At 39.1% G+C, this 23,866-nt stretch overlaps 1 protein-coding gene across 1 annotated transcript in view; it reads left to right on the top strand.

Moving 5' to 3' along the window:
* Positions 1-23,866, top strand: part of LRRC7 (leucine rich repeat containing 7) — a 379,972-nt gene that overhangs the window by 117,466 nt on the left and 238,640 nt on the right. Inside the window, exon 3 of the mRNA XM_084637479.1 lies at positions 14,925-15,127. Within this exon, the coding sequence (XP_084493605.1) occupies positions 14,925-15,127 (203 nt within the window). The remainder of the gene's footprint in view (positions 1-14,924; positions 15,128-23,866) is intronic.

Genomic DNA, 23,866 nt, shown 5'->3' with positions numbered 1-23,866 from the left:
GCCGGAGGGGGGTTGTGCCACTGCTTCCGGGAGCTGCGTGGAGCCACTGTTCACAAGGAGCAGGGCAAGCCTCCAACCCCGCTCCCCGACTGGAGTGCCAGACCCCCGACCCTCGTCTCCGGTGGGAGCTGGAGGGCCGGATTAAAATGTCTGAAGGCCTGGATGGCCGTAGTTTGCCCACCCCTGCACTATAGAAATAAGTTTGTTTGCTTACATTGGTCTCCCATGCTGTCCTTGTCACAAAAAATTGTTTTTTAAGCAAAGTATCTGTCTTCGGTAATTCATCGTTGTTGGTTGTAATTAAAAACTTAATTTTCAAAATGTACTTCAGTGTTTTCATTGCTTCCTATGATCTCTGAAACTTTCAGACTAAAATACACTCAGTGAAATGGGTATAATTTTCCTTTAGTAAGGATAATGTAGAAAAACTGGTGTAAATCACTAAAATATTTGGATATTCTCTAAAGCATCTTTCATCTGATAGGAAGAAATCTGCACTCTGAAAATTACAGTAATTTAAATATCAGTTTATTCAATTATGAATACCTTGGCAGGTAAGTTTGTTTTCTGTGTTTTGTTATGGATACAGATTCTGTTAATTTGTATAGAACAGTAAACAATGTGTTAGTGTGGGGTCAAGGAATACAGCATATTTTAGTCTTAATCCATACAGAATCTCTTGAAACTGAAAGACAACTTCAGGTACAAATCAAACTGCATCCAAGTTTTAATTTAGGGCCCGTTTCAGGAAAGCAATTGAGCACATGCTTAACTTACAGTTAAAAATGTATGTAGGCACCCTTTCTGAAAAAGGTTAATTTTTTTCCTTGTATTGCAAGTTTTTTGGGGCAGGGATTCTCTCTTACTATATGTTTGTATGGCATCTTGCACAATGGGCCCCTGAACTGATTGGAATTTCTAGGTGTTGATAGGATGCAAATCAAAAGTAATTGTAAACATGGATTATGTTGAATTGTTGATACATAACTAATTATTCAGACTCTTCAACTTTCCCTATGAAAAGAAACTGGCCAAAAGTAAAATCTTTTATCTGAGCACACAACAATTTTAGGTGTTTAGGTAGAATGAGATGCAAATTTGAACCACTTCTGTTTTGCATTTTCAAAATTGTCACAACTTCTGTCCATCACTGTCTGAAATGAAGGTGAACCAAAATCCAAAACCAATTTTTCCAGAAATTGCCACACTGAAATTCAGGAGTTAGGGACCTGCTCAAACTTCTACTAAAATCATTGGGAGTCTTTACAGTGACTTCAGTGGGAAGTAGATTGATTCCTAGGTTAGAATGCAAGCCCATAAGCTAATTTTCTGACTTTGCAAAATTAATATCATCTCTGTTGTAAATGCCAAAAGTTTCATGATGTTCAAGTTGTACATGAAGTCCCAGATCTTATTGCAACTATAGATAAAATTACCTTTCTAATGATGTGACAACCTCCAACCATTTTGTGGGGGGTCTTTGTGGATTAGGCGGAGAAGTTGCAATCTAATTATTCATGCTCTAATATCCGTTATGTTGTAGGATTTGCAGAATCTAAAGATGAACTTTAATACAGTTGTGACATTGCACTCTATATGATTTTATAAAAATATGCTAATGAGTATGAATATAATGTAACTGGAATATGCTTAATGCAAAAGGTCTCTTGTAAGGTATCATTACAAAGTTTATAATCTACTGAGTGTGGTCATCCTATTTGTATAAATGTATCACTCTTGTATCTGAAACTAGAAATATGAAATATAACTCTGAGGTCCTATTGCAGTTATGCAAAGTGTGGCCCATTAATGGTGGTTTGGAATCTTAATGGTTCCCATTAACCAGGACAATTGACTGTAGATGGCTCTGTTTTACTTGTCAGTCTTCCTGTATACCTGTGGGCTAGCAAGTGGGTAATGAAGTCTTACAGTGACATGTGATCATGTCATCTGAACTGGAATCCATCTTTAACTTGGTGCTTTTCCATTGAGAAGGAGGGGTGGGAACCCAGAGGGATCCCGCCTTACGCAAAAGATATATAAGTGGGTGTGTCAAGGTTCCTCCCCCATTCTGAACTCTAGGGTACAGATGTGGGGACTTGCATGAAAAACCTACTAAGCTTATCTTTACCAGCTTAGGTCAAAACTTCCCCAAGGTACAAAATATTCCACCCGTTGTCCTTGGACTGGCCGCTACCACCACCAAACTAATACTGGTTACTGGGGAAGAGCTGTTTGGACGCGTCCTTCCCCCCAAAATAGTTCCCAAAACCTTGCACCCCACTTCCTGGACAAGGTTTGGTAAAAACCCTCACCAATTTGCCTAGGTGACTACAGACCCAGACCCTTGGATCTTAAGAACAATGAACAATCCTCCCAACACTTGCACCCCCCCTTTCCTGGGAAATGTTGGATAAAAAGCCTCACCAATTTGCATAGGTGACCACAGACCCAAACCCTTGGATCTGAGAACAATGAAAAAGCATTCAGTTTTTTTACAAGAAGACTTTTAATAAAAAATAGAAGTAAATAGAAATAAAGAAATCCCCCCTGTAAAATCAGGATGGTAGATATCTTACAGGGTAATTAGATTCAAAAACATAGAGAACGCCTCTAGGCAAAACCTTAAGTTACAAAAAAGATACACAGACAGAAATAGTTATTCTATTCAGCACAATTCTTTTCTCAGCCATTTAAAGAAATCATAATCTAACACATACCTAGCTAGATTACTTACTAAAAGTTCTAAGACTCCATTCCTGGTCTATCCCCGGCCAAGACGACTACAGACAGACACAGACCCTTTGTTTCTCTCCCTCCTCCCAGCTTTTCAAAGTATCTTGTCTCCTCATTGGTCATTTTGGTTAGGTGCCAGCGAGGTTACCTTTAGCTTCTTAACCCTTTACAGGTGAGAGGAGCTTTCCCCTGGCCAGGAGGGATTTCAAAGGGCTTTACCCTTCCCTTTATATTTATGACAGGGTGGAACAGAGCAAATATGAGGGCTATCATGAGAAGTCCCCTAGCTACCACCTGAGCTGAAACAAGGGCTGTACCAGGGGAAAGGATTGTGCCCAGACTAGGAAGGCATCCAGTCTGTGAAAGAAACTTATTGAAACATCTCTGAGGGTGAGATTTTATCTGTATTCAGTTTTATTACTGTACTAGGCTTAGACTTGCATGTTTTGTTTTATTTTGTTTGGTAATTCACTTTGTTCTGTCTGTTACTACTTGGAACCACTTAAATCCTACTTCTTCTTCGAGTGCTTGTTCATGCCCATTACACATTAGGTGTGCACGCACTGCGTGCACGAGCGTTGGAAACTTTTTCCCTTAGCGGCTCCCGTTGGGCCAGCGGGCCCCCCAAGTGGCACCACTGTGCCGTGCATATATACCCCTGCCAGCCCAACCCCCTCCAGTTCCTTCTTACCATCCATGGTGGCACTGGAACAACCTCTCAATCGAAGAAGAGCAGTCCCTTAGCCTTTAGAGTAGCAGTATTTCACAAGGACAAGGTACAGCTCCGGCCGCACCTCAAGTTCCTCCCTAAGGTGGTCTCCCAATTCTATCTGGGCCAGGACATTTGTCTGCCAGTGTTCTTCCTGAAACCGCATATGGACCCGAGTCACCGCAGCTTGCATGCCCTGGATGTGCGTCGAGAGCTGACGTTCTATTTGGAGTGCACCAATCCCTTTTGCAAATCCACGCAGCTGTTTGTGGCTGTAGCCGAGAGGCTGAAAGGCCTCCCAGTGTCGGCGCAGCGGATTTCGTCTTGGATTACAAGCTGCATTTGGGCGTGCTATGAGCTCGCAGGTGTTCTGGCCCCGGCAGTCACGACCCACTCGACCAAGGCACAGGAGACTTCCACGGCATTCCTGTCACAGGTCCCGATCCAGGAGATCTGTAGAGCAGCCACCTGGTCCTCGGTGCACACCTTCACGACCCACTTTGCGGTCAACTAGCAGGCCAGAGAGGACGCGGCAGTTGGCAGAGCAGTCCTCCAAGCAGTTGTTCTGTGACTCTTACCCTCTTCCAGAGGTAAGCTTGTAATTCACCTAATGTGGAATGGACGTGAACAAGCACTCAAAGAAGAAAAATGGTTACTTACTTTCTCATAACTGTTGTTCTTCGAGATGCGTTGTTCATGTCCATTCCACCACCCACCCTCCTACCCCTCTGTTGGAGTCACCAGCAAGAAGGAACTGGAGGGGGTCGGGCTGGCAGGGATCTATATGCACGGTGTAGTGGCGCCACTCAGGGGGCCCACTGGCCCAACGGGAGCTGCTAAGGGAAAAAGTTTCCGACGCTCGTGCATGCGGCGTGCACACACCTAATGTGGAATGGACGTGAACAACACATCTTGAAGAACAACAGTTACGAGAAAGTAAGTAACCATTTTTTCTGTATTTAATAAAATCACTTTTTACTTAATAATTAACCCAGGGTATGTATTAATACCTGGGGGATTGGGGAAACAACTGTGCATATCTATCAGTGTTATAGAGGGCGAACAATTTATGAGTTTACACTGTATAAGTTTTATACAGGATAAAACGGATTTATTTGGGGTTTGGACCCCATTGGGAGTTGGGCATCTGAGTGTTAAAGACAGGAACACTTCTTAAGCTGCTTTCAGTTTAAGCCTACAGCTGTTAAGGGACGTGGTTCAGACCTGGGTCTGGGTTTGTAGTAGGCTAGTGGGTCTGGCTCAAACCAAGCAGGGCACTGAAGTCCCAAGCTGCCAGGTCAGGAAAGCAGGAGCAGAAGTAGTCTTGGCACATCAGTTGGCAGTTCCCAAGGGGGTTTCTGTGATCCAACCCGTCACAACAGTAATGATCTAATAATTTTAAATAAGACTAGTTTTCAGAATATTTATGACTGGAATGGTTTTCTTGTGTATATTCCATCCTTCTTATAGTTTCTTATCTTTGCCTCTCTCCCTGCACACAACTACAACATCTTTTTTTCTTTAAGGAAATGAAGCTATGGTATCTCCATACCCAAAGAGCGACCATTTAGTTCAGCCTACAGTTATATTTACTTTTGTAATAAATATAAAAGGAAGGGTAAACCCCTTTGAAATCCCTCCTGGCCAGGGGAAAGCTCCTCTCACCTGTAAAGGGTTAAGAAGCTAAAGGTAACCTCGCTGGCACCTGACCAAAATGACCAATGAGGAGACAAGATACTTTGAAAAGCTGGGAGGAGGGAGAGAAACAAAGGGTCTGTGTCTGTCTGTAGTCGTCTTGGCCGGGGATAGACCAGGAATGGAGTCTTAGAACTTTTAGTAAGTAATCTAGCTAGGTATGTGTTAGATTATGATTTCTTTAAATGGCTGAGAAAAGAATTGTGCTGAATAGAATAACTATTTCTGTCTGTGTATCTTTTTTGTAACTTAAGGTTTTGCCTAGAGGGGTTCTCTATGTTTTTGAATCTAATTACCCTGTAAGATATCTACCATCCTGATTTTACAGGGGGGATTTCTTTATTTCTATTTACTTCTATTTTTTTATTAAAAGTCTTCTTGTAAAAAACTGAATGCTTTTTCATTGTTCTCAGATCCAAGGGTTTGGGTCTGTGGTCACCTATGCAAATTGGTGAGACTTTTTATCCAAAATTTCCCAGGAAAGGGGGGGTGCAAGTGTTGGGAGGATTGTTCATTGTTCTTAAGATCCAAGGGTCTGGGTCTGTAGTCACCTAGGCAAATTGGTGAGGCTTTTTACCAAACCTTGTCCAGGAAGTGGGGTGCAAGGTTTTGGGAAGTATTTTGGGGGGAAGGACGCGTCCAAACAGCTCTTCCCCAGTAACCAGTATTAGTTTGGTGGTGGTAGCGGCCAGTCCAAGGATAACGGGTGTAATATTTTGTACCTTGGGGAAGTTTTGACCTAAGCTGGTAAAGATAAGCTTAGGAGGTTGTTCGTGCAGGTCCCCACATCTGTACCCTAGAGTTCAGAGTGGGGGAGGAACCTTGACAATTTTAGATTAAGGGAAATGATAAGAAATTAACAAAAACCTCCATAAGAGAGCATAGTGTTTGTATCTTCTCTGTAACAGTGTATAGTAACCAAGGACAAAGGACTTAAATATCTGTTCTAATGATGATAGTGCATTCCACTAAAGCTGGCAGGTTCATGGGGATGTGAAAGGGATTGCTGGTTGGCTAAGGTGCAGGGGGCTCCAGAGTAGTCAAGGATAATATGGATCAATCAGGCTTTAAACCTCTCTTAACCATCTTACATTCTGTCTCAGTGGGTAATATTTTAGCCATATACATGTGCATGCGTAGGGGTATGTAAGGAGCCTTATCTCCATGCACTGTTAAACAATTTCTATTCATATGCTCTCTATGTAATTTTGTAATGCATTTTCTTTTACTGGGCTTTATTTAGCCCTGGCTTCAGCCAGAATATCTCTCCAGGGCAACTAGAAGTGGTCTAGAGCTGACAAGTTCAATAGTGGGCAGTGCTGGGTGGAACTTGGGATGTGGACAGGGCATTCTGGAGATGTGCTGCTTCAGTGCATACTACATTTGTCCTTCCTGATGGAACCCCTGGGGAAAGCAGCTGTGAATTCTTTTATGCCAGTAGGTGTGTTGAGAGCCAGCATTTCTGGGATTTTGTCATCAATGGGAATAAATGCATAGCAAGTTTTGAAGTCTAACTGAAAGGTGTTTGAGTTACATGAACACCAGAATAGTTTCTAAAAAATGTGTTTATTGGTGAAAACTCCCTCCCTCCTTTTGATATTTCTAAATTACCAAATAGATTTTTTTCCAGATTAATTTATCTTTTAAAAAAGAGATTTGCTTATTGTCAGGTAAAGTATAAACAGGAGAAATTTCAGCACAAACTCTAATTTGTGTTGGAAGGTTATAAGAACTTGAAAGATACATAGAGGCTTATGATGAAGGAGCTTCCTTATTCATAACTCTAGCATCACAAGCATGATACTGTGACTGTGGATAAAAAAATCTTGCCTAGGTTTAAAAAAACACCATTTCAGGGACAAAGAATGGATTATATTCACAAAGTAAAACAATGTGGGTAAGCAAAGAAATACACTACTGAGAACTCATACACTTTTTCCTGCTGACTTGGCCAAAAACATGGAACTGAAATGATTCCCATGGTGAGATGCAGTTGACAGTAAGGTCAACAGTACATGTAAACAGTAAAAGCCAACAGAAGCAGCTAGAGTGCAAAATACAGTCTTGGCTGCCAAACAGGTAGCTATAATATCCTTCCACACACTTATTATTATTAGGTAAATAATATTATTGTATTAATAATAATGAATAATTGTAACTGGTTAGTATTTCATGTCTAAAGAACTCTGGGCTCCTTAATTATAGCAGTAGGTTAGCATATCTCATAACTACCAGGCTGGGAATGGCCAACTTGTAAATGAAGTTATAAATTAAATGAGCACAAAACTACTCAACTAAAATAAAAAGTATAAACAAAGCAAGAAAGTCATGGTCATTAGGTGCCAGGAATGTACTCCTAGGGAAGAGGGCTTTTGGCTTGGGGGAATTTAGAGGATTTTCATTTTTGTTTTTAACTACAGCCATGTGCTCAGCTTCATATGCTCACAGTCCATATCCCAAAGAGTGGAAATATAATTAAATACATAAAATACAAGGAAAAATCCTGGTCCATTGAAGTAAATGGCAGAACTCCCATTGACTTCAATAAGGGAAGGATTTTACCCATAGTTCAGAGATATATGCATAATACTATGAGTAATGGTGCAAGCTCAACTCAACTACAGTACCTCTGGACAGATGTGTTTTAAGGAGTTTGAAGGAAGAAATTGATAGATAGAAGAACAAAGTATGTTGTGGAAGGCCTAGCATTGGGAAAGGATTCACAGGGAGACGTTAGAAGGGAGGAGTAACTGGAGAGTAGAAGGAAACCTTGGAGGTTTAGGTTCAAGCCCTCAAGTGAATTAATATCATCTCAGCTGTCCCAGTGTGTAAGTGAGAGTAGTGCTTGGATTGAAGAGCAGTTGGGGGTGATGTTGGTGCACTAAGGGGCAGAAAGTTCAAGGACTTAGCCAACAGCAAAGGAAACATCTTTTGAGGATATCTGCTCCAGATCATCAGGATGGTAGGGGTCTTTCTGGATTCCTTGCTGCTATTAGTTGCACAGATAGCAAGAGATGTTAGAAAGATTGTCTTCTACCTATATCTGTCTAGGAGGTCTTTACCTCTCGTGACATATAGTGACCTGGCCACAGTGATCCATACATTTTTGACCTCCAGGCTCAATTTTTGCCGCACACTATATGTAGTAATTAATAGTTCCTAGGAAATGAATAATGATGATGGTGCTAATAAGATAGAAATGAAAAAGGGAAAGAAAACTACTCCTTCTCCCCCACACACAAATTGCCAATACATGTCAGAGTGGGAAGAGAACTAAAGGAAAGAAACATGATATGGTTGGGTTTGTGATACTGATTGCAAGATGCTTGATACTTTAGTGATGAGATGGTCTGGGTGATCATTGTGCCTTCATAATATTTTCTGTAACTGAGTTTCACCAACTCAAAAAATCCATAGCAAATTATTTAAGGAAAAACGGGTAGTCTGTGAGTCAAATCCTGACCATTATTGAAAGCAATGGGACTGTTGCCATTATTTTTAAGGAGGCCAGAATTTCACCTTATGTGTTAATCTCTACTGGATCTATGCATGTTCAAACAGGGAGGGATTAAATGCTTAAGGTAGGGAGGATTCAGAGCGTCAGGCTGGCAATTTTATGCCTTTGCTTAAAAGACCATTGTACTCTTCAGTGTGGTCTTTTCAAAATTTTCAGTGCTGTATGTTTTCTGATGGTATCCAATATGCTGTGATATACATGTAATCAACCATGTAATTGGCCACTGTTCCATTTATCTGAGCACACAATGCCCCTCAGATTTTATGAGATTACACATTACTTTAGCATGCATATGGACAAGAATGTGTGAAAAGGAACTCAGTGAAGTGGACTGTCTGCTGCCATGAGTATGATTAAATGTTTTCTGGATACTATAGTAAATGGCAACATTATTTCTCCTTTCAGATCTGCAATATTTTTATTCTAAGACTATGTAGTCATTCTCACTATACTCAATGACTTTGAGACACTATCAGGTTCCTCTAACCTTCGTCACAATTTCATGAAGGGCTTTTCTGGATGGAATTACAAGGGTACAGTTACTCTAATGCTCAGTGTCCCTGCAAGAAACACAAGCTAGTTCTTTAGTTCTTGTTAGTTGATTGTTTTCTTTTCTATTTGAGATGGAAATTGAGTTTTGCCCCAGGCTAATAAACTATGGAAGTGCATTAGGGAAATAAGACTTCTCTGAGATAAATAATGCACACACAAATAAACATTTTAAAGAAAGTGCAAGGTTACACTGATAGTTTGTGGTTTTGTGGTAAAATCCTTAACAAATCGATTTTAAACAACGAATGTATTGAAGTGAAAAGCCAACAAAAGCCACACAATCTAAATATAACCACAGAAAGCTAAACTATGTTCATTTATAATATTGTTTTAACTTTCTTTTTTTTCCTTCTTGTGGCATCCCGTGCTACTTACTACTTTTGAAGGAGATTGGCAGTGGATTATAATTTACTTCTAAAAGCAAATTGCATTAAATGCTTTATAATTACATTTTCTTGCATTTTCAAAAGTTTTTCAAATGCTTTCTTAGTCCCCAAGCTGGGGCATTTGAAATAATGCTGGCCGTGATCAATATCACCGATGACATGCCACATAAGGGGATCCAGTGCAAGCTGTTATAAGGCTCGAGGGTGAAAGTATAGTAATTGTCTGGTTTCACCCCCAGAGTTGTTAGGAGATTTGCTGTATGGTTTGAGGTCCATCGTATGTTGTGATAGGCATGTGTAGGACCCATGGATCTTGATAGATGTGTTGCAGGGAAGGTATTGGTCATAGTAGCAGTGGAGAGATGGCCGCAGGTTACATTCACTACACTCTCAAATGAACTCTTCCAGAAAAATGATAAAAGACAAACCCTATCATTTGTGAACAAATACTTTGCACAAAACATTCTCTCCATATCTGACCTCCCAGTTCTCATTCTCAAAAGAAACCTGCACAACACCTTCAGAAGACAAAACTGGGAGCTTAAATTCATAACTGCTAGACACCAAAAATTATTGACTCAATAAAGGCAATGGTTTTATTTCTCATTACAACAGTCTGTAACCCACTAACTCTCTTTGGTCCTACAGCTGCAGAGGGGTTAACTGCCCACTTCATTTTGAATTGTTTCTTGCAACAATCTGTTCCACCTTGTATTTAGCGGTGACACTCTTCCTTTCCAAGACCTGAAGAAGAGCTCTGTGGATCTTGAATGTTTTTCTCTCTCACCAACAAAAGTTGGTCCAATAAAAGATATTACCTCACCCACCTTGTCTCTGTCTCAGATATAGTAATTTTAGAATTTCAGACAGAAGTGTGATTTTTTTTAAAGTTAAACACATCTCTTTGAATTGTGTTTTCAAACTCATGTTGTCTTCCACAGTCAGAACAAAGGAAAATGGCTGCCTTTTAGTCATACAGGATAACATCAAGAAAGACTTCTGCAATGAAAATCAAAATGAGGTCTGCTTATGCTTTGAAAATTAAGTGGTGAGCAGGTAGAAAAAATTACTGATCCTATGCTTTGGAGGTACCTAAAGTTTGACAAACCAGTTTGGTTCTATCCCTAAATTAAAGTTTAATGAGCTATATGTGAAACCATATTTTCCTACGTTATCTATCTTTTAAATTGAGGAGAAAGCATTCCTGTTTTATGATTAGTGAGAGGCAGGGATTAGTCATTTTCCTTCACAAAAAATCCTCTAATTGAGCACAGATTAGATTGTTCTAATTAATTTCCTTACAACAAATGTTTTTGCAAGATTAAACGCTTTCTAAGAAAAGAAGCTTTGCAGATTATTATAAAGAGATCCAGCACCAAGCTATTAAATTGCATTGTTTATATTTGTTCTTCTGCTGCAGTTTTTCTCTCTCTAATATAATTCAAAAAGAAATCAGAGAAAAGCATTTACAATACAGATTATCACAATTTTTTAGGCTTTTGTTAAAGGATAAATTTTATACTATTTTCCATTACTTTGAGCTGCCTTGTTGAATAATACATTTTGTTGGGATTTAAATAGAAACAACTATATTAAAATAATAGTAAAGTTTTTCAAGCAAAACTACAAAAGAAAGGAAGTTTTGGGTTTCAGCCTAGTGTCTACATTGGCGTTGTATCATGCATGAGCTTCTGTTGGATTGCTCTACAACTCTTGGAAATATATTTTAATCTCTGAATGATAATTTAACAAAGCGCCAGCCAGTGATGAAACACAAAGTTGCTGAGTGCATATTTAAGTTTGAATTATTTTTCTTTGTGTGTATGTGTGGTTTTAATTGTGAACAGTAATATTACTTCAGTGCAGTATTTTGTGCTAACTGGGCTGAAATTTTGTTAGAGACTTCACCACATGGAGCTCACTAAGATTGCTCCAACGCAAGTCTGAGCAGATCTTTCCCTGCAGTTGCTCCTCCTGGCTGTTGATGACTGCCATGGTGCTGGCACTAGAATAAAAAGCAGGGAGATTGTGGGTGCCCAGGCAATGTGGAGAAGAAAAGGGAAGCAGCCTGACTTTAATGCAGAGGGGTGAGGAGCAGGGAGAGGAACGGGGGCACAAGCATTGGCACAGGTGTGATAGGATGGACAGAGGCAGGCTGAGGGAATGCAGTCTTGGGTGAGGGCTTGGAGAAGGAAAAGCAGAGACAGACTGGGGAGTACAGGAGAGAGTGTTGGGTGACTGTTTGAGGCAGCAGGACCTGTTTAGTTAGAAAAACACATCTCTTCATTCAACTTTAATTTGTATCATTTGATATCATTCCAAAATGCTTCATCTGAAGGGTGAAGACCATTTCCATCCTGAGAATGAGGGGCCATGTTTCAGAGGGTAACAGTCTGCTACTGCTTGTTATTCTGGTATCTTAAGAGGTAGTGGACATACGCCCCAGAGGGCTGAAAAAAGATTCCACAGGCAACCTTAATTCTGGCTGAGGGAACCTGGAATGTGGCGGTCCACAAGGTTCTGTGGCAGTTGTGGGATGATGCTTGGGGAGAGGAAGGGCCCTTGCAAGTGGGAAGGAAAGTACAGGCAGTCTCATGCTGGGCATCACAAGTCAATGGCCACTTTAAAAAATGTGGCTGTTATTGTGTCCTCCCCATTTTTCTCCCCTCTGCAAATGATGCCAGCATTGACATCTGTTTCTCTACTTCTCCCACAATGGTCTCCCCACCTCTTTCCTCACTCCCCACTTCTGGCTGAACTTCCATGAAGTTGTGGTTGAAAATTGGGTGAAGGTGATTGAAACTGAGCACCTGAAAAGTGAGGCGCATAAAGTTAGTGGCCACTTTTGAAAACATGGTTAGGGTTTAAAAGTAGGGAGGGGCAGAGCATATGTGGGGCCTTGAATGTAAGAAAAATAAGCGTGATCTTGATGCAGTGGAGGAGTGGGAGTGAAGGGATTCTGAGGGAAGGGAGTGACGTGGTCACAAAATCCCATGAAGATCTACAAATGAGTGTGACTTGAGGGTGCAGCGAAAGATATTATATTCTAAGCACCATGTCCCACCTTCTCCTTTCAGTAGTGCCAGTCATATATATATGCCTCTGGGGGGGTGGGGGGAGACGGGGAAGATGTTAGATTATGTAGTCCATGACTGTGTCAGTGAAGAATTGTCCCCATATTGCATATTTACTAGTGTTTTGTCCAGTCTACTTTAAATTTGTCATATGCTTTTGTAAACTATAATGTTAAAATACTTTCATTTTAATAGTTGATATTAACTAAAAATGCAATTTCATTATTATACATAAAAGCTCAGCATCTGGTCTAGTTGAAATATAAAATTACTTTACTTTTTGTTCTCACTTTTAGCTTTGACACTTCGGCCAAAAACAGTCAACAGGAAATTTGTTATTGACACTGCCCAATGAAAAACCAGGTGCCCTTTGCTTCCATTAATGTTTATTTCTGCATCTTTCTCTTGTTCTTCACATCTTGAGAAATTCTGAAATAGATATTGGTTCTGACAGCTTTCATATGTTAATTCATTGGGATTGCTAGAGGCAGATACACTTCCTTGTCTGAATCTTGTTAGAGTTTAACATTTGAGTGTGTATTTACCCCAGAAAAATGTATGTATTCTGTGGCGTATTGAGAAGCCAAAGAAGCACAATGGAAACAGGATCTGGCCCACTAAATCCATGTTATGGACTAACTGCCTGTTATGTTTCAATTAAGTCATTGTTTAGGTAGTATGAATGATCTGTTTTTACTCAGCTATAGAGGCAACTCCCTTTGATGTGTGTTGGAGTTGTCTGGGGCATATATTCCAAATAATTCTTTCACTGGAGTCTGTATTGCTACTCTAAATTGACAGGAGTGCAAATGAGAGCACACTGTGACCCCATGTATCACAAACAATGGTTCCTTTTTACTAAGAAATGATGAATCATAGAATATCAGGGTTGGAAGAGACCTCAGGAGGTCATCTAGTCCAACCCCCTGCCCCAATTTTTGCCCCAGACCCCTAAATGGCCTCCTCAAGGATTGAACTCACAACCCTGGGTTTAGCAGGCCAATGCTCAAACCATAAACAAATGTCTCTTATTTTTATTGATATTTTGCATGGATATACAGCTGTACTCTAAGTGGAGCAGTCTGGCTGGTGACCACTGCGGGGTACTTGATCTACTTTGCTGCACTTTCCCATAAAGTAACACACACACACACAAACTTTCCAAATGGTTCACAACAGTGCTACTCAAAGTGGTGGTCCACGGACCGCTGCCGGTCCGCAAGCCATCAGCTGCCAGTCTGCGCACACATTGGAAAAAAAAATTGCCGGTCCCCCACATCAGATAGCTTGAGAAGCACTGGTTTAGAAAGTAGGTGATGGAAACAATACTGGGAATGCTGCGTCAAGTCCCATAACAGCCTGATTTATCTGTGGTCATGTTCAAATAATGCTTGTAAAAGCAAATGTCTGCAATATCAGCCTCAAATTTAGATACTGTACCAGTATATCTGGCTACTGAATATAGTGTGCATGAAACAGGAGGTTGGTTTAAATATTTTTGATCAGTTGAAAAACAATAGGGCATGATTGTGTAAACCCTTACTCACATGAGTAGTTCCATTTACTTGAGTGGACAGATTATTTATGTAAGTAAGGGTTTCAGGAGCTGGCCCTAGAGGTGTAATTTGATAAAATTTCACAAATGTATATATTGCAATCCCTTCCACAAAAAATAATGGTATGAAACTCAAAGTAATCTTTTGCATTAACAAAGAATGTTGAAAGGCAGGAATGACAGCTAAGGTATCCAATGTAAAGATTGTTTGCATACTAGTAGTTTTGTAACCAATTGTTTTGTATGGGTTTTTATCATCTTGATGAAAGTGCAAAAAACAAACAGACCCAACCAGCGACTGTAGAAAGAAAAAAATCATATGCTGTCTTGAAATCCAGAAAAAATCACATGGGTTAACTATATATTTTAGTCATAGACAGTCAGAATTAAAACTAGTACCACCGCTAGTTTTAATTAAGTTGATGATAATGGACCAAAGCATAAAGTACAAAGCCTGCCATTGACTCTTTGCCAGGTGAAGGGGTTTATGGACACAGGATTAATGCAGACATATATAAATCCCCCTTCCTCTAATCCTATAAGGATGGAAAAATAGACTCCAAGACATATATAATTCAGATTGCATATGCAAGTGAGAAGATTTTATTATTAAACTACTGTCTTAGTAATAGTAGTAATACTAATATTATCAAATATGGTGATGATTTTAGAAAACAGTAATTATTTTCTTTTCCTTTAGTGCAGTGTTTGGAGATGACAACCAAAAGGAAAATTATTGGCCGTCTGGTGCCATGCCGATGTTTCCGGGGTGAAGAAGAAATCATCTCTGTGCTAGATTACTCCCATTGCAGCCTACAGCAGGTGCCAAAGGAGGTTTTTAACTTAGAACGGACATTAGAGGAGCTTTACCTAGATGCCAATCAAATTGAAGATCTACCTAAGGTAAATACTGTTCTTTCTGTAATAGAGAAATACAAGTTGTGTTATTAAATGAGCATTTAAAATGAACTTAGATTTTGAAGAGGCTCTGTATAAAAATAACACCTTCTGATAGAACAGGTTTTACTTTTACAATATATTTTTACTGTTTTTTTTGTTTTGTTTTTTATGTATTTTTCTTCCATTAGCTCTGCAGAGCCAACATACTAAGAGAGATTGAGCAGGATTCTATTCCTTCTAGTACACAGTACAGAAAATGTAGATTGGGAGCATCTTTTTCTGTTTAGTGATACTAAGGGGACATTCAATGAAATAAAAAAGTGGGAAATTCAAAACTGATAAAAGGAACAGGATGGATTTGATTAAAATCAAATTGATTTAAATCACGATTTAAATCACTAGTCAGGAAGATTCAATTTAATCATGGATTTCTACATGAAAGTACATTCTTCTTGGTTGTAATAACCTTAATACATATTCTTTACAACTCAGAGATAGATGAAGGTTTCATTTTCAATCACCTTCACAATATACATTTTTAAAGTGATTTATTTTGAAAACTTTTCAGATTAGTTTTACAGCTATATCAGAAAGTGAATAATTGTTTGGTTATTTCATTTACCAAAGGTAATTGAAGCAAATAGTTCACCTCCCAGTGACTTCATAAATATCTCCAATTCAACAGGTTAATCATTAATATTTGGAGGATTTTCTTGCCATGCTGTATTAGGAGGAGAACATCACCAGACAGATATTTAAATTGTTTTATTTAACTAAAACAACAATGTTATGTATTCTGGACCTTTTTTCTTCAACAGCAAACATATAATATTTAATGAAACAAGCATATGAATTTTTGAATTTAGTTAAACATTCAAGTTTTTTAAAATCAGGTTTGTGTTTGTTAAAATCGTTTTTAACTAAAATAGTTAAATATATTTTTTAAAAAAACAAAAATTAAATTGACTATGTCAGCCAGGTCAATATGAGAAACTTAAAATATTGGCTTCTGCAGCTAACTCAATTGTCTTCACCTTCATTTTCCTGTTTGTTCATAATCTGGAAAAGAAAAACAAGCTTTCCTGCTTTTTCAGGTCCCAAACGATTTCTCAGTTTGGAATGAATTAGTCCAAAGGAAGAAAATATTGTTTCTACACCATCAGAAGATGCTACTGCTGTTAAAAGTGAGAGTATCACTTCAACAGTCTCTGAATCCAAGTGCTTAAGTGACATCAACCTGTTCACTGGTGTGACTTTCTTTAAAACATCATCAGCAAACATATTTCTTGAATGGTTCACCCATAGCTCTGAAGTTTATTATAGTTGGCATTATGGAGGGATGATTGCTGGATCTCCATGTCAGAGCCAACTCCTCTTCTTCAGCAGTTAAGGTTTCACCCTGGTAGCGAGTTTTAAGAGTATTTTCAGAAAAATGAGCTGGAGATAGTGCTTGTCCCATTCATTTTTTTAATGTTTGTAATTTAACTCTGTCATTGCATATTTCTCTTTTTAAGATCTCACTCAGTTCCTTCCAAATTTCAACAGCGTCAGCATCTGCATTGTGGTCAAGGCTACAGAAATAGACTTCAGGGTACTCAGCATGCGTTCAACATTTCTCTTAAGTCCAATGTTGAGAACTTTGCCTGTGACAGTGCCATTTATTTTTTCACGATTTTGTTTACACACTGTCATCAGATTAGGCCAGTTCTTGATATAGTGCTCAATACAGTCCACTACTGAGTTCCATCACACGTCTTGTGGGAGAGTTAGCTTGGTTCCTCCCACCTTTTTCAGAGCAGCTGCTGCAAAGTGGTTGTTATGGAAGTATTTTTCAATTTCAACAACATTAGCCTTTATTTCTGGAACACTGACGTCTTTGGCTAGGAGGTGCATCAAATGAGCACTGCAACAGTATGTTATTAGCTTGGAACTCTCTTCACTCTCTTCTAAATAATTTCTTCTCATCTTGGATACATTTGCAGCATTGTCTGTGAGCAAGCTGCCTACTAGACATTTGATTTTTTTTCACAGTTTGTTGTAGCTTTTACTGCTACTTCTTGTAACTATTCTCCTGTGTGTGCATTTCCTGATGTATCAATTGTTTCTGTAAGGAAGACATTCCCTTCTTCTGTTGTCACACAAGCACATACAACAGGGTCATTGTGGACATTGCTCCACCCATCAAGAATCAGGTTAATAATTTCACCCTCTAGACATTTTGCACACTGCTCAATTTCTCTTTCATACACTTTATCCAGCAATTTGCCTGCAACATCTGCTCTGTTGGATGGACTGTATCCTGGTCTTAATGACTGAACCGTGTTAATGAAGTTTGGGTTCTCAATCATACGGAAAGGAGAGTTTGTTGCATAAACGAACCGGACAATTTTTTCATCAATTATCTCTTTTTGTAATCTGCTGGTTCTTATCACAAACTTATCTATGATTGTTTCTGGATGATGCAGATTTTTTTTCTTTTTGCTACAGGTGATAATCTGTGGCTATGTGACATACATGTGATTGAAACACTATCATTGGCAGATAACTCTGAAGCTATAGGTTTCAGAGTAGCAGCCGTGTTAGTCTGTATCCGCAAAAAGAAAAGGAGGACTTGTGGCACCTTAGAGACTAACATCCGATGAAGTGAGCTGTAGCTCACGAAAGCTTATGCTCAAATAAATTTGTTAGTCTCTAAGGTGCCACAAGTCCTCCTTTTTTTTTTTCTGAAACTATAGAAAATTATGGTGATCTTGAAGGTGGATAGTCTTCAGAATCCTGTATGTTGAGGATGGATTCTCCTAAACAAAATAAGTCAATGCAGTTATTTAATTATTATTACCATATTGCTCATTTAGTATTACTCATTGCATTCACTGATACTCAGTATGACTTTAAAGGTGAAATTGTGAAAGAAAGATCTGCCTATTTCAGCTATTTATTTTTTATCACAACTGCATCTAAAATGATAGTACCATAGAGTAACAACTGTATTTTTTTCTCAAACATGAGAATTCAAGAATAGTCCAGAGGGAAGTCAGGCAGTCCTTAAGAAAGAAGTATGAAATTGAAAAGTTTACCAAGCTGAAGATCCTGTATGTTCAGACATGTTCCTTTCATCATCTTTAATGCAGCTTCTGCCCTAGAAGGAACACTTCTCTTGATGTTGTTTCATTTGGGCATCCAGGCTTTGCATTTCTTTGTTGCACTATTGGCATTTTGCACACATACCTGTCTTACCCACAGGTAGAGGAACTTCATTAAAATATTCCCAAACTGGGTCTCTTTTATGGCCTGTTGCCATTATAGGTTTTCCCTTCTAGTGAGAGAATGGTATGGTAGATCTCAAATCAATGAAGGCTACACTCAGAAAGATCTCAAGACTTCTGGAATATACTGCTCAAACAGTTTCACTTTTGTTTCTACTGGCTTTCCCTCCCTTCTCACATTTATCTCCAGACTTCTTCTCCTTGTCCAGATCTATTCCGCCCCTCCCCCAATCTTCTATTAATTGATCTTTTTGAAACTTTGCACTTTTAGATAGAGGTAAGAGATCTGTGTACACAAATTTGCAGAGGGACAATAGGGTTGAGGTCTGTTATTTCTAACCTCTACATATTTATTTATTTATTTAAAAACATTTTTGCTGTTAACAAGCATGTTATCTCTGGAGACACAAATCCACAGCTTGAGAACTGCAAAACTAAGCAGCTCTGATGGTATCTTCTAGACTGAGCACTGAGTCCCATTGGGTAGATAGAAAGATTAACCTAAGTAATCTATACAGAAGCCTGTGGAACTCCGTAAGATTGGGTCCCAAATCCATGAACTATTGGAACTCATTTACAAAACTTTTCTTAAACATTACGTTAATATATTGTCTCATACTATAGAATTAGAATTTATAATCCCTATTTCATGATGAGATATCTTTGAGCTACAATGTATCTTAATTAAAACTATATTTTGATAGGTTTTTTCCTCAAAAAGCATTTTATCAAAAAAAATCCAATTCAAGTGAAAAATCCACTCTGAAAAGGAAATACACCTCCTGGCCGCTGTGGCTGGTGGGGGAACCCAGTAGCCCTCAGGTGCTGCAGGCAGCAGGGGCGCCGGCAGCTCCCATCCATGGAAGGGGGGACCCTGGAGCTCTGACACACAATCCAGGCCCCTGGAGCTCCTAGCCACTGCACAGCTGCCCCACTGCAGGCAGTGTGGGCACCTATTGGTCCCCATTTTGTCACAGATATTTTTAGTAAAAGTCATGGACAGGTCACGGCTTCCATGAATTTTTCTTTATTGCCCGTTACCTGTCTGTGACTTTTACTAAAAATATCTGACAAAATCTTAGCCTTAGTCATGTTTAATGACAATAAAAATTTTGGAAGGGATATTAAATGTATGTTTCAGGGATTAAGCAAATCTCTAACTATTAGAGATCAGGTGGAGGCCTAGGTGCATGACAGATTATCCCATATCTGCGTATTACAAGGTTTTTACACCTTCCTTTCAAGCATCTGGTTCTTGTCAGAGGCAGGATACTGGACTAGATGGACCTTGGATCTGATCCAGTCTGGCAGTTCTTATGTGCTCCATCAACAGAATTGTTTATTAAGGCCAAAATATTCAGAACTGTTCAATAACGTTGTGCTTCAAGCTTTGGGTGCCCAGTTGAGATGCCTTGTATCTGACTGCCACCTAGTTGGGCCACTGGCTATGTGTCACAATTTGGACCCTATTATTTTATCTGTACTTTTTGATGGGAAGAACTACCTTGAATCAATGCATTTTATAAGATTATTGTGGAACTGCAGTGAATCAGCACCATAGCAAATACAGTGAGATAGTATGGCAGTTATCTTATACATGTTATTATGGATGGCAAAGTGTGAACAAGCAACAGAGAATTAGAAAATCATCTGCTGGATTCTTAAAGCTGGATCAGTCTCCAGAAGCTGAGAGGAAGTATTAACTTTTAGAAAGCTAATTAATGATTGTCAAGGTTTCTTCCCCACTCTGAACTCTAGGGTACAGACCTGGGGGGGGGGGGGGACCTGCATAACAGACCCCCTAAGCTTATTCTTATCAGCTTAGGTTAAAAACTTCCTCAGGGTACAAACTTTGCCTTGTCCTTGAACCCTATGCTGCCACCACCAAGTGCGTTAAACAAAGAACAGGGAAAGAGCCCACTTGGAGACATCTTCCCCCCCAAATATCCCCCCAAGCCGTACACCCCCTTTCCTGGGGAAGGCTTGATAAAAATCCTCACCAATTTGCATAGGTGAACACAGACCCAAACCCTTGGATCTTAAGAACAATGAAAAAGCAATCAGGATCGTAAAAGAAGTATTTTAATTAAAGAAAAAGTAAAAGAATCACCTCTGTAAAATCAGGATGGTAAATACCTTACAGGGTAATCAGATTCAAAACATAGAGAATCCCTCTAGGCAAAACCTTAAATTACAAAAAGACACAAAAACAGGAATATGTATTCCATTCAGCACAGCTATTTTACCAGCCATTAAACAAAAGAAAATCTCACGCATTTCTAGCTAGATTGCTTACTAACTTTTTACATCAGTTCTGAAGAGCATTCCTGATCTGTTCCCAGCAAAAGCATCACACAGACAGACAGACCCTTTGCCCCCCACCCCCCTCCAGCTTTGAAAGTAACTTGTCTCCTCATTGGTCATTTTGGTCAGGTGCCAGCGAGGTTATCTTAGCTTCTTAACCCTTTACAGGTGAAAAGGTTTTGTCTCTGGCCAGGAGGGATTTTATAGTTCTGTATACAGAAAGGTGGTTACCTTTCCCTTTATATTTATGACAATGATAGTGAATGAAAGGCATAGGAGTTCTCAGAATTTTGAGTGATGATTTAGAGTGATGAGGAGAGACCACATTTAAGAAACTGAAAGAAGAGTTTACAGACAAGCTTTCAAGGCCACATTAGCTTTTTCATCCCACTGAGCAGTCTATTAAACAGTAAGGACAAAAATGCAAAAACTCAAGTCAATATCAAGTATAGAGGGGAGCAAGAGAGAGCTGCTAATTGACTATCTGAACTGGAGAGGTTTTGTGCACTCTCAACTGGCCACTAGCAATAGTATTTGCCAACTCATGGATGTTAGGAGAGGTCCCACAAGACTGAAGAAGGGCTAATGTAGTACCTATCTTAAGCCAGGGAACTGTAGACCAGTCAGCCTACACTCGATACTGGGGAGCTACTAGAGCAATGTATAAAACGTTCAGTTTGCGAATGTCTGGGGGATGAAGGCATAATCACTAGCAGCCAGGTTAGACTTACTAAGAACAAATCATGCCAAACCACCATGATTTCCTTCTTTGACAGGGTGATTGTTTTAGTGGATAGGGGGAATGCAGTGGACATAATGTACCTGGACTTTAGCAAGGCTCTTGACACAGCCCCACATGACATTCTGGTAAGAAAGCTGGAGAAATGAGGGCTTGGCGGAACTACATTAAGTGGATATGTAACTGGTTAAACAACTGCAAACAAAGAGTAGCTATTAATGGAATGATGTCCCACTGAAAGAAAGTCTCAGGTGGGGTTCCGTGGGGATCTGTTCTGGGTCCAGTGTTATGTAATATCTTTATTAATGATCTGGATGTTGGAATAGGGAGTGCATATTGATCAAATTTGAAGATGACACAAAGCTGGGAGGGAGTGACACAAACACTTTGGAGGATAGAGCTGAAATCCAGAGGGATCTTGATAAATTGGAGAACTGGGCTATAGACAACAAAATGAAATTCAGTAAAGACAAATGTAAGGTGCTACACTTATGGAAGAAAAACCTAATGCACAAATACCGATTGGGGGACAACTGGCTTGGCAGCGGCACTGCTGAAAAGGATCTGAGAGTTGTGGTGGATCACAACTTCAACATGAGTCAACCACATGATGCTGTTGCAAAAAAGCAAATTCAATTTTAGGTTGCATTAACAGAGGGATAGCATGCAAGTCACAGGAGGTGATAGTACCACTCTACTCGGCAGTGGTTAGGCCTCAGCTGGAGTACTGTGTCCAATTTTGGTCACCAATGTATAGAAAGGATGTAACAAAACTGGAAAGGCAAGTGACAAAGATGATCCAAGGGATGGAATGCAAGCCATCTGAGCAAAGGGCTGAAGGAACTGGGTATGTTTAGTATGGAACAGAGGAGATTAAGGGAGAACATGATAGCGGACTTTAGTAACAAGTAAAAGATAATGGAATAACCTGCTCAAAGCAGAATTTTCTTCTTAACCGTTTTCAGTTAGTGGTGGTTTTATTATATGAAATGTTGGAGCTTATATTTCTTCCTAATGAAAACAAACAAACAAGCAGAACCTCCAAGAAAATAATCCAAGTTAATGTATCTATAGATGTTCAATCCTTTCCCCTCAATGGTGTTTTGTGGTTATAAAATTGTAAAAATTTTCCTTTTATCATTTTAAATTTGTTGTATTTGTTTTATTGAACTTCCCCTTGTTCTTGTATCATATTAAAACATTAATAGGACTTCCCAATTTGCCTTCTTTATAAGATTCATTATTTTTAATAACTCTGTTATGTCCTCTCTTAATAATCACTTCCATAAACCCAGAAGTTCCAGTCTTTACATTCTCTCTTCAGATGAAAGTCTTTCCATGCTTCAGATCCATTTTATCACTCATCTCTGAACCTTTCCTGTTTCTGCCATATCTATTATAAATTAAGGTCAACAATATTCCAAGTGAGAGTGTACCATTGTTTTATATAATGACATTGTAGTATATTCAGTACTTTCAATTGCATTCCTTTTACCGAACACATTGAGCAAAAGTTTTCATTGAGTTTGTCCATTAGTGTGCATAAGGAGTTCAAATTTTTGATTCCAGAGAGAATTAATTTTCATTTTTTAACACTGAATTCTGTCTGTCATTCACTGAGGTTTAAGTGCCTCTGAAGTGATTCAAGGCTTTCTCTAGTCTTGATTAACTCAGATACTTTTGTGTTTTTCTACAGATTTAAAAAAAGATATAAAGAAATCATTTAGCTTCTCTGTAATCTCCTTATCCACCTTGATTGCTTCCTTTACTCCCTGACCATCCAGCAGTTATTGTGCAGGCTTCTTACCAATTTCTGATAGTCATTTGTTTGGCTTGAATGACCTCTTACACTTGCCCTTCAAGTATACTTTTCTCTGGATTTTTCTGCTTCCCTGTTTTCTTTAAGTTATCCATTCCTTCTGCGATTCTGGTATGTTATGCTCAGGTAGTCTTCATGCTGAATCTACGGATTTAATCTTCTCACTTTTCATTTTAATGTCCTGGAGTTACTGTTGCAATTGGGACTATATTTTCATGAGTCCTTTCCCTGTTCAGGGAAAGACTGGCAGGACTGGAAAACCCCATGAGTTCACATTTGTGATAAGCCATTATAGGAGTAGGATGATCAGTTACAGTCTCTCACACATCCAAATGTTCTGGTATGGTGTTTGTTTCACCAATAAAAGAAGGGTCAGTCTCTGAAACACCTACAGGTTTTGGAATGATGTCTGTGCTACTGAGAGAAGATGTTGCTTCTGATGGATTCACTTTGAAAAATGATGTCAGCTCCGGAAGATTTTGGAAAATTTCACTAGTTTTTTATTTCTTTTCTTCCCCCAGTTTACATTTCTGTGTTCTACTTGGTTGGTTACGTTTCATCCTGCCCCTTATCTCAGTTATCTTATCTCTGAACTTAAAAAAAAAATTACACAA

This window comes from Lepidochelys olivacea (assembly GCF_965140295.1).
Source record: "Lepidochelys olivacea isolate rLepOli2 genome assembly, chromosome: 8".
Taxonomy (NCBI): domain Eukaryota; kingdom Metazoa; phylum Chordata; order Testudines; family Cheloniidae; genus Lepidochelys; species Lepidochelys olivacea.
Note: the sequence above shows the minus strand (reverse complement) of the source record. Positions and strands in the feature narration are given on the sequence as shown.